This window comes from Pleurodeles waltl, chromosome 9 (assembly GCF_031143425.1).
Source record: "Pleurodeles waltl isolate 20211129_DDA chromosome 9, aPleWal1.hap1.20221129, whole genome shotgun sequence".
Lineage (NCBI taxonomy): Eukaryota > Metazoa > Chordata > Amphibia > Caudata > Salamandridae > Pleurodeles > Pleurodeles waltl.
Window position 1 is genome coordinate 445549842 of NC_090448.1, and position 11056 is coordinate 445560897.

The window sequence follows — 11056 nt, forward strand, 5'->3', positions numbered from 1 at the left end:
AACGTAGATTCAAGGAATAAATCACGCAACGTGTCAACTTGAAATGCTACCAAGAAAATGTCTTAGAATAGTAGCGCACAGTAATTTAAATTATTTATACACGAGGAAAGAATTGCGCGTCTTGCCGATTCAAGTGCCACCATACAAATGCCAAGAAAAGGTAGCGCACAATGAACAACATGAAAAGCACTCAGGGAAAGAATTGCGCGTCTTGTCGATTCAAATGCCACCATGCAAATGCCAAGAAATGGTAGCGCCCAATGAATAACATGAAAATACACTCAAGGAAAGAATTGCGCGTGTTGCCGATTCGAATGCCACCATGTAAATGCCATAAAATGGTAGCGCACAATGAACAGCATGAATTACACACGAGAAGTGAATTGCGCGTTTCGCCGATTCGAATGCCACCATGTAAATGTCAAGAAAAGGTAGCGCGCAATGAACAACAAAGTTAAATGCTTATGAAACGAGTTGCACGTGTTGCCAACTCGTAAAACATCATGTAAATGTCAAGAAATATCAGCGCGCAATGAACAACAATGTAATAACGAAGTCAAATCTTTATGGAATAAATTGTGCGTCCTCCCTATTTGCAAACCACCATACAAATGTCAAAAAATGGCAGCGCACAAGTAATCTGTTATTCATTTAAGAATTAAAGTCAAGAATATGAAAATTCTCAATTACGGTGTTGGGAAATGTCCAAACACCGTCTTACCGCCTGGAAACAGTGATCACCAATGAGAGATGAGTGCAGAAGACTGGAAAATCCAAATAGGCCTCCGGGACAGGAGCTCAGGAAGAAGCTGCTGCTCTGCACCGGGACCTCTGAATAGTGAGCACTGGAAGTTGGGCTGACTCTCTTTTATAGAGTCTTGGCCCAGCCTAGAACCACGCCCAGGCATGTTGCAGGGAAAGTCTCTAGAAGGCCCTGGAAAGGGACCACACCCTAACACACTCTGAATGTCTGCAGCAATACATTGCAAATGTACAGTATTTATAAACACCTTAAAAATGAATCTTTTGGATGGAATTCTGCAATGCAAAAGGTTAAACAATAACATATCATCACAATGCATAAATTACATTATCTTGCGAGTGTTGGGTTTTTGCATTCTAGATGCCCGTAGAGCGCGCACTGTCCTGGTGTTGACACACAGCCCCTGCCCCTGTCAGACCTGCTGCCCTCAGTGAGAAGGCTATTGACCTCCTCAGATGCCTCACTGTTGGGCAGTCTACCATTCTGAATGCCATCCAGGGTTTAGAGAGGCAGTTGCAACAGACCAATGCATACGGGGAGGGCATTCATTCTGGTAAGGCAGCCCAACAGCGAACTTTTCAGACTCTGGCCTCAGCACTGATGGCAGCCATTGTCCCTGTGTCCAGCCTCCCCCTCCAGCTTCCTCCACCCAGACCCAATCCCCGGTACCTCAGCCTATCCCAAGCACACCATCAGACCAGTATGAACACACCTCAACACACAAGGGTGGCTCTGGCAAACATAAGCACCACACATCCCACAGGCACTCGCACAAGCATCATACCTATGCAGACATGCCAACATCCACTTGATCCACTGTGTCCCCCTCCTCCACGTCTCCCTCCTACCTCCCTGTCACGTCTCCACTCACACCTGCATGCACTACATCTTCAGCCACTACATCCAGCACACCCATCACCACACACCGCTCACGTGCACTCACCACCCCCACTACCATTCACACATCCCCTGTGTCCTCTCCCAGTGTGTCTGTGAGCCCTCCTCCCAAAAAACAGAAATGCAGTCACACACCCACCCAACAGTCATCCACCTCACGACAGCCTCCAGCCCATGCACCTTCACCCAAATTCAGCAAACGTACACCTCCTACAACCACTACCTCTTCCTCCACTCCCAAACCCCTCCATCTACCCGTCCCAGTGTGTCTAAAGAACTTTTCCTGTCAAACCTTGACCTCTTCCCTACACCTCCCCTACCCCTTCTGTCCCCTAGGGCCTGCCTGTCCAGGTCCCAACCCAGCACCTCAGCTTCCACATCACCAGGATCAGTGATGCCAGCAGTAACCAGCTTCTGGAGTGCGCCAAGCAGCAGGGCAGCCAGTGTGCCAAGAAGGCAGCACAAGGAAATTCCCCCACCTCAAAAAGTAAAGAAGTTGGCCACAGCCCGGAGGGAGAAGGCCAAAACACCTGCCCCCAAGGGCTTTCCCAGGACTACAGTTGTGAGTGGCAAGACAGCTGCGCTACCATCCAAGGTGGGGAAGGGCCAGAGGAAGAAAGGGAAGTCGCCGCCAACCTGCACGGCGGACAAGGCCGCCACCGGCACCCCCACATGCACTGCCGCTCAGGACACCGCCGCCAGCAGCACGCTCACAGAGCCAGCCACCAGCACCACCGCCCAGGACACCACTGCCAGCAGCACGCTCACAGAGCCAGCCACCAGCACCGCCACCCAGGACACAGCTGCCAGCAGCACGCTCACTGAGCCACCCACCAGCGCTGCTGCCCAATGAGCGCCGCAAGAACCGCCGCCACTGAGGCCTCCGCCAGTGGCCACGCCACATCCTGTGCCAGTGGCACCACTGCAGACATGGCTGCCATCCCCAGTGGTCAGTCGTACGTGGCTGGTGGTCAGTTCCAGGGGCCTGGACAGCTTCCATATTGGCCCACCGTCAGTGAAGAATGAAATCCACTACCTCTGTCCTTGGCAGGATGAAGCACTCTGGCCACAAAGCCCCCTCAAGAACCAGTAGAGAATAACATCCACTACCTCTGTCCTTGGCAGGATGAAGCACTCTGGGCACAAAGCCCCCTCCAGAACTAGTGGAGAGATACATCCACTACCTCTGTCCTTGGCAGGATGAAGCACTCTGGGCACAAATCCCCCTCCAGAACCAGTGGAGAATGACATCCGCTACCTCTGTCCTTGGCAGGATGAAGCAGTATGGACACAAAGCCCCCTCCAGAACCAGTGGAGAATGACATCCTCTTGAGAGATTGTGGCTTTGCACTCCCCAGGATGCAGCAGTGGGCAAACCACCCACTGGACAGACTTGTGAGACTGTGGCTTTGCACTACTAGGATAATGCAGTGGGCAAACCACCTACTGGAGAGACTTGTGAGACTGTGTCTTTTCACTACCCAGGATAATGCAGTGGGCAAACCACCCACTGGAGAGACTTGAGAGACTGTGGCTTTGCACTCCCCAGGATGCAGCAGTGGGCAAACCACCCACTGGAGAGACTTATGAGACTGTGGCTTTGCACTCCCCAGGATAAAGCAGTGGGCAAAGCACCCACTGGAGAGACTTGAGAGACTGTGGCGTTGTACTCCCCAGGTTAAAGCAGTGGGCAAACCACCCACTGGAGAGACTTGTGAGACTGTGGCTTTTCACTCCCCAGTATAATGCAGTGGGCAAACCACCCACTGGAGAGACTTGAGAGACTGTGGCTTTGCACTCCCCAGGATGCAGCAGTGGGCAAACCACCCACTGGAGAGACTTATGAGACTGTGGCTTTGCACTCCCCAGGATAAAGCAGTGGGCAAAGCACCCAGTGGAGAGACTTGAGAGACTGTGGCATTGTACTCCCCAGGATAAAGCAGTGGGCAAACCACCCACTGGAGAGACTTGTGAGACTGTGGTTTTGCACTCCCCAGGATACCTCAATGGGCATGGAGCCCCCTTGTAGAGCTGGCGTTGTGTACTCATCTGGCTGAGGTGCCCCCCACTTCCCTTCTCCCTGAGGTGCCTGTTTTATTTCGATCTGATGCCCCAGCAGTGTTCTCTCCGTTTGGATCAGGTATCTTGTGTGGGCCTCGCCCATATATTTTGGGCCCAGTGGTCCACGGACTATGTAGGTGCAGTACATGGACTTGAAATCTTGGTGTAAATATTTGTTAATAGTGTAAATATATATATATTTTTCACCAATGGATTTTTATTCTTTTGTCCTTGCGTTATTCCAGGGGTAGTTGGGGGGTGTAAATCTAATGTTTCAACATGTATTTGTGTGTATGTTGTTGGGTGTGAGGGTGGGAGTGGGGGTGTTTTGTGTTGTGTGGGGGTGTCACTCTCTTTTCCCTCCCCCCTCCCCTGTGTCGTACGTGCAGTACTCACCGTGGTGGTCGCCGCCGTCGGTCACGCTCCTGGTAGAGTAGCAGGAAGAGAATGGCAGGTAGAATTTTGAGTTCCGGCTCCATGGCGTCCTGGTTCTTCGTGGGGTGTGTAGAGGTGAGCGTTTTCCCTTCCAAGTCCTGTTTCTGCTGTGTTTTTGTTCGTGTTGAATCCGCGCCAGAAAAGGTGACGGATTGGCCTCTCATAATAGTGTGGGCGGTACATTGTCTTTCACCTGTCTGTTGGCGGTGACCGCCATGCTGTTTGTTTCTACCACCGTGGCGGTCGGAGTGTTAAAGTGGCTGTCTATGTTGCCGGTTTACGATCATAATTCAATTTTTTTTACCGCCGGCCTGTTGGCAGTCTTACCGCCGCTTTAACACCAACCACCAGGGTCGTAATGAGGGCCTTTGTCTTTAGTCGTCTGATACTTTATACCATCCTCATCCTATTCCTTGTCTAATGCCTACTTCTCCTCCTTATGAGGGAAGAGCCTTATTCTTAGCTATGCCTTATTGAGACTTGCCTGTTCTATCCTGGCTGATGGCGAATAGACTGATGTCCTAAGGACGAAGACTGACACTGCTTGCTGACTCATTCAGATGGGTAACTATCGGATGATAAATTGCAATTGTCTGTTTGCCTTTTCTTTCTAGTTACCAACTGCTCTTTTGATAGAATCCATAGTCAGATGTTTTTTTCCAAATTTGTGTTGCTAAATTGTTTTGCATGAAGCCCAACATGCTGATGCTAATTTGAGGTTAGTTAAGGAGTTCACTAATATTGGATGCAAATAGACAAATGACTGAATTCTTGCTTTGTTGAATAATGTGCTAATGATGCTCTGCTAAAGTTGATTCATATTAACGTTGTGCTTTATTCTAATGTTCATGATCTATGCTCTGATAAAGTTTTGCTCTGATTGCCAAGTTATAGTGGTTTTGATGTGCTTGTTATTGTTGAGACTAATATGTGTTGGACCTGGCGTTTTTGACAGGGCCATCCCCAAACTTTTTGCCGCCTTCCTCCTATTTTTTCTGACCTGTTGTTGTTGGCTTTTGAACTCTGGGCACTTTACCACTGCTAACCAGTGCTAAAGTGCACATGCTCTCTGTGTTAATTGTACTATTGATTGGTTTATCCAAGATTGGCTATTTAATTTACTCGTAAGTCCCTAGTAGAATGCACTATATGTGCCTAGAGCCTGTAGATTAAATGCTACTAGTGGGCCTGCAGCACTGGTTGTGCCACTGTAGTGCTTTCCTCTTATTTAATTTCTAAGCACTAACATAACACAACAGAAATGCACTTCTGAGGTCAAAGAAGACTTTTATTGTTATTTTATTCTTCCCCAACCACAATGTTTATGAATGAATGACGAATTAGTAGCTTTCAAGTCCGCGTTAATCAAACAAAATATATCAGTTTGCAATATACACAGTAGGTTATATTTATAAGATATTGAATGCAAAGCAAAACAAATACTTCACCGTGTAGGAACTATTTACAGCTACATCTTTCTAAGGTCTGCAAGCTGAGACCCCTGTCAGCCGCGAGAAAGAGTGTCATCTACCCACACGGGATGCTGGCAACTGGCGCCAAGCTCCAGCACGAGGTCCGGCAGATTCGAATCTGACTCTCTGCAGCCTGTTACATTCGTTACAAAGGTGTGCCCCCTCCTCTCAGACCTGGGAAACTGAGCAAGCCTTTTGGAGACTGGCCAGGTCTCCAAGACTACTCCTGTTCCCAAGCTCAAGGGAAGAGAAACAACGCCCATGTACTCTCTCTTATCAGGTCTAGTCTACTGTGAGAGCAAAACATCTTGGTTCTCTGGTGCAAAAACACAGCTTGGAAAAATACAGAACTCCACGTTAAAGGCAATGGGCAGCTAACCTAAATATCAAATGCAATGTCATGTTAAAGGCAATAGGCAGCTAACCTAAATATCAAATGCAATGTCTAGTGTCATGTCAAAGCCAATAGGCATCTAAGCTGAATACAAAATACAATGTCTTATATCATGTCAAAGCCCATAGGCAGCTGAGCTGAATACAAAATGCAATGTATAATATCATGTCAAAGCCAAAAGGCAGCGGAGCTGAATACAAAATGCAATGTCTAATATCATGTCAAAGCCAATAGGCAGTTAAGCTGAATATCATGTCAAAGCCAATAGGCAGTTAAGCTGAATACCAAATGCAATATATAATATCATGTCAAAGCCAATAGGCAGTTAAGCTGAATACAAAATGCAATATATAATATCATGTCAAAGTCAATAGGCAGCGGAGCTGAATACAAAATGTAATATATGATATCATGTCAAAGCCAATAGGCAGAATATCTAATAGCATGTCAAAGTCAATAGGCAGCTAAACTGAATACATCATGTCAAAGCCAATAGGAATGCAATGTCAAAGCCAATAGGCGGCTAGACTGGATACAGCATGTCAAAGCCAATAGGCAGAATACAGAATGTAATGGCTAATGCAATGTCAAAGCCCATAGGCGGCTAAACTGAATACAGAAAGCAATGGCTAATGCCATGTCAAAGCCAATAGGCACAATACAGAATGTAATGACTAATGCAATGTCAAAGCCCATAGGCGGCTAAACTGAACAAAACATACCATGTGCTACTGGTGAACATTGAGCAACTAATATGCGCAGTGGTGAAACACAAAGTCATTGGTCAAAACAAAACTTTATCAAATGGCAGGACATTCCGCCCTTTGACCAATGAATTTTTGTTTCACATATCTCATATTTCAAAAAAAAAACATCAGCACAAAAAAAAAAACATTATCATCAAAGCAATCCCTGTAAAGCAATAGAAGTGAATTAACACATTGATCTCATAACCTTTCACATCAGATACATCTACATAGAAAAGACTGGGCAATTTATTTTTTTTTTTCTCTGAATGAGTCTCTAATTCAACAGTGTTAGCAATTTGATGTGGCATGAGTTCTGCTCATGTAAAGGTGCACGGTCCACCTGAAAGGTTTTCTGGAAGGTAAGCAAAAGTCAGAGTTCCATACGAGAGGGGAAAAAAAAAAAAAACACAGCAAACAAGTTGAACTTGAACTGAAGGCGCAGTTTGCGCAAAATGGATCCATGGTGCTGGCACTTTACTCAGCCAGGTTCAGGTTGGGGATTCGGTCCCTTCCCCGACCCCACACGCACACACCGGAAGGGGGACCACACAGCACACTCAGGGACAGTGGCGAAACGTGGTCGGATCTGCAAAAGAAACAAGTATGACTTTTCTTGCAAATAACATTTTTCATTTAAACTGCACCCTTCCTCTTTCTTTCCCTGTTTTATAATCAGCAGGACGTTTTTGGGGCCCTTTGTTATATTTTCTGCAGGTTCTGGAGGGTCACTTGGGGCTTCAGCCCACACATCAGTACTGAGGTTTTTATCTGCTGCGCCACAGCTCCCCTTTTCTTGCACTGTCAGAAGGGCTGGGGCAGACTCCTTCTTTACCAAACCTCCATTCACTGCATTTTTGTCAAGTTGGGCCATTCTGTCTCCAATTTGTATGAATGAATCAGATTCTTTTCTAGGTATCAGCATAATTTCGATTTTTCCTTGGTAATTTGCAGCAATCACTCTCCCTAAAACCTGATCAATTTGCCATTTCTGTTCTGGCAACTTTCCTCTCCCCAACTGCTCTGACTGCTTGCATGACAGATTGCTTTTGTGCATGCTGCACAGTTTTTATCAAATCTAGGGGAATGTGCATCTCTCTCATCTCTGCCCACCTGTAAGTGGCTTTTTCACATTTCTGGTGCACCCACATAGCCATCCCCACTAAGGCAGAATTCTGGGTGAACACTTCTCTCTCTGCATTTTTCTCATTAACATCTGCAAGGTAATTGAACCAGTTAGGTGCTAAAACATTATCAAAGAACCAAAAATCAGCGTAAAAATGACACATCTCACGTAGCTCTTGCTTTAAAATCTGACACACATTATACAACTCTGTTCCTTCTACTGTGCCAGAAAACAACATTTCAGTCAATGAATCATCAATAAAACAAACATGCTTTTTATCTTCAGTGGACACGAATTCAAATGGTGCACACAATTTCATTGATAATTCTTTTATCTGTGGTACTCTAGCCCTGTCTTGCAAGTACCAGATCCATTGTATGATTCTAGCTAGGGGCACTATTTTCTTTCCTTGTTCATGATTTAAATGTACATAAGTATTTCCTTCTTGCACTGCGCAGAAACCTAAAGTCTGCATTATTTCATTTGCCAAATCACACGCGCGCAGTTGCTTATTATTTTTCACAGTGACCATATACAAAAGTGTTAGGATTTCTCTCAAATGAGAGCTATTCTTTTTCCAAAAATCAAACAAGCTAATGAAACTCGGGGTGTCTTGCTCTAAAATCCTTCGTTTTACTTGTGCATTTTGCAACGTAACTCGTAAATCACATTCTGGTCTCTCGTCCCTGTTATCAGTTAAGGAATGCACTTTGGCTGCCAAAAACCCTGGCTCACACGGAAACTCAATGCAGCTCGGAGCTGTCTTAACCCCCTCATTACTGGAATGGGACAAGAAAGATTCTTCAAAAACAGCCCTTTTATAACTTTCCGTCTTATTTTGAATTATTGTATCCTGGCTAATTTGCTCACGTAAATTCCTATTTTCATGTTCCAACTTCCTACATTTCTCCTGCATTTCTCTGTAAGCAGATAAAGGTATCCAGACCTTTCTGTCATCATTACTTCCAAAACACACGTTTTCTACATATATACAACGGGAATTATTTCTCAAAACAACATCAGGCATTTTAGCTACACATGCATTTTCTTCTGTAATTCCCCAAACAGAAAACAATTCACAGTTTTTCTTAGCACCATCAGGCAGTTCATCAACACATGTATTCTCAGACATGGTCTGCCGTGCTACTGTGATTCTCCAAACAGAAAACAATTTCTGTAATTCTCCAAACAACAAAAAACAATTACACTTTCTAAAGTGTGCACTTAGAAATCTACTAACTCGTCAAACCCCTTCTTAATCACCTCTTAATGACCGACCCCACGACTCCAGGTACCAATTGTAGTGCTTTCCTCTTATTTAATTTCTAAGCACTAACATAACACAACAGAAATGCACTTCTGAGGTCAAAGAAGACTTTTATTGTTATTTTATTCTTCCCCAACCACAATGTTTATGAATGAATGACGAATTAGTAGCTTTCAAGTCCGCGTTAATCAAACAAAATATATCAGTTTGCAATATACACAGTAGGTTATATTTATAAGATATTGAATGCAAAGCAAAACAAATACTTCACCGTGTAGGAACTATTTACAGCTACATCTTTCTAAGGTCTGCAAGCTGAGACCCCTGTCAGCCGCGAGAAAGAGTGTCATCTACCCACACGGGATGCTGGCAACTGGCGCCAAGCTCCAGCACGAGGTCCGGCAGATTCGAATCTGACTCTCTGCAGCCTGTTACATTCGTTACAAAGGTGTGCCCCCTCCTCTCAGACCTGGGAAACTGAGCAAGCCTTTTGGAGACTGGCCAGGTCTCCAAGACTACTCCTGTTCCCAAGCTCAAGGGAAGAGAAACAACGCCCATGTACTCTCTCTTATCAGGTCTAGTCTACTGTGAGAGCAAAACATCTTGGTTCTCTGGTGCAAAAACACAGCTTGGAAAAATACAGAACTCCACGTTAAAGGCAATGGGCAGCTAACCTAAATATCAAATGCAATGTCATGTTAAAGGCAATAGGCAGCTAACCTAAATATCAAATGCAATGTCTAGTGTCATGTCAAAGCCAATAGGCATCTAAGCTGAATACAAAATACAATGTCTTATATCATGTCAAAGCCCATAGGCAGCTGAGCTGAATACAAAATGCAATGTATAATATCATGTCAAAGCCAAAAGGCAGCGGAGCTGAATACAAAATGCAATGTCTAATATCATGTCAAAGCCAATAGGCAGTTAAGCTGAATATCATGTCAAAGCCAATAGGCAGTTAAGCTGAATACCAAATGCAATATATAATATCATGTCAAAGCCAATAGGCAGTTAAGCTGAATACAAAATGCAATATATAATATCATGTCAAAGTCAATAGGCAGCGGAGCTGAATACAAAATGTAATATATGATATCATGTCAAAGCCAATAGGCAGAATATCTAATAGCATGTCAAAGTCAATAGGCAGCTAAACTGAATACATCATGTCAAAGCCAATAGGAATGCAATGTCAAAGCCAATAGGCGGCTAGACTGGATACAGCATGTCAAAGCCAATAGGCAGAATACAGAATGTAATGGCTAATGCAATGTCAAAGCCCATAGGCGGCTAAACTGAATACAGAAAGCAATGGCTAATGCCATGTCAAAGCCAATAGGCACAATACAGAATGTAATGACTAATGCAATGTCAAAGCCCATAGGCGGCTAAACTGAACAAAACATACCATGTGCTACTGGTGAACATTGAGCAACTAATATGCGCAGTGGTGAAACACAAAGTCATTGGTCAAAACAAAACTTTATCAAATGGCAGGACAGCCACCCACTTCAGTAGCCCCTTAACCTTGTCTGAGGCCTGCCATTGCAAGGCCTGTGTGTGCAGTTTCACTGCAACTTCGACTTGGCATTTAAAAGTAAATGCCAAGCCTAGAACTCCCCTTTTTCTACATATAAGTCGCCCCTAATATGTGCCCTAAGTAACCCCTAGAGCAGGGTGCTGTGTGGGTAAAAGGCAGGACATGTACCTGTGTAGTTTATATGCCCTGGTAGTGTAAAACTCCTAAATTCGTTTTTACACTACTGTGAGGCCTGCTCCCTTCATAGGCTAACATTGGGGCTGCCCTCATACATTGTTGAAGTAGCAGCTGCTGATCTGAAAGGAGCAGGAAGGTCATATTTAGTATGGCCAGAATGGTAATACAAAATCCT

The 11056-nt window shown here is 44.9% G+C and overlaps 1 protein-coding gene across 3 annotated transcripts; it reads right to left on the reverse strand.

Annotated features, from left to right (window-relative positions):
* Positions 1-5439: 5439 nt before the first annotated feature.
* LOC138259485 (uncharacterized) lies at positions 5440-10552 on the reverse strand. 3 transcript variants are annotated; one of them, XR_011198742.1, is made up of 3 exons: positions 7882-10469; positions 6680-7357; positions 5440-6545 (listed from the first exon to the last, which is right to left on the reverse strand). XR_011198742.1 is itself a non-coding variant. In XM_069207256.1 (2 exons), exons 1-2 carry the CDS (start codon positions 9024-9026, stop codon positions 7246-7248), a joined length of 1257 nt encoding a protein of 418 aa, XP_069063357.1. In that variant the 5' UTR covers positions 9027-10469; the 3' UTR covers positions 5440-7245. The 3 variants fall into 3 exon arrangements, 2 of the variants coding, with proteins under 2 accessions (XP_069063357.1, XP_069063356.1); XM_069207256.1 differs by having other exon boundaries at positions 5440-7357; XM_069207255.1 differs by lacking the exons at positions 5440-6545; positions 6680-7357 and adding an exon at positions 10508-10552 and having other exon boundaries at positions 7389-10373.
* Positions 10553-11056: the final 504 nt, after the last annotated feature.

Bases quoted from the DNA above. Each gene is read 5' to 3' on its own strand.
- LOC138259485 (XM_069207255.1), bottom strand. From the start codon at position 9,026: ATGTCTGAGAATACATGTGTTGATGAACTGCCTGATGGTGCTAAGAAA.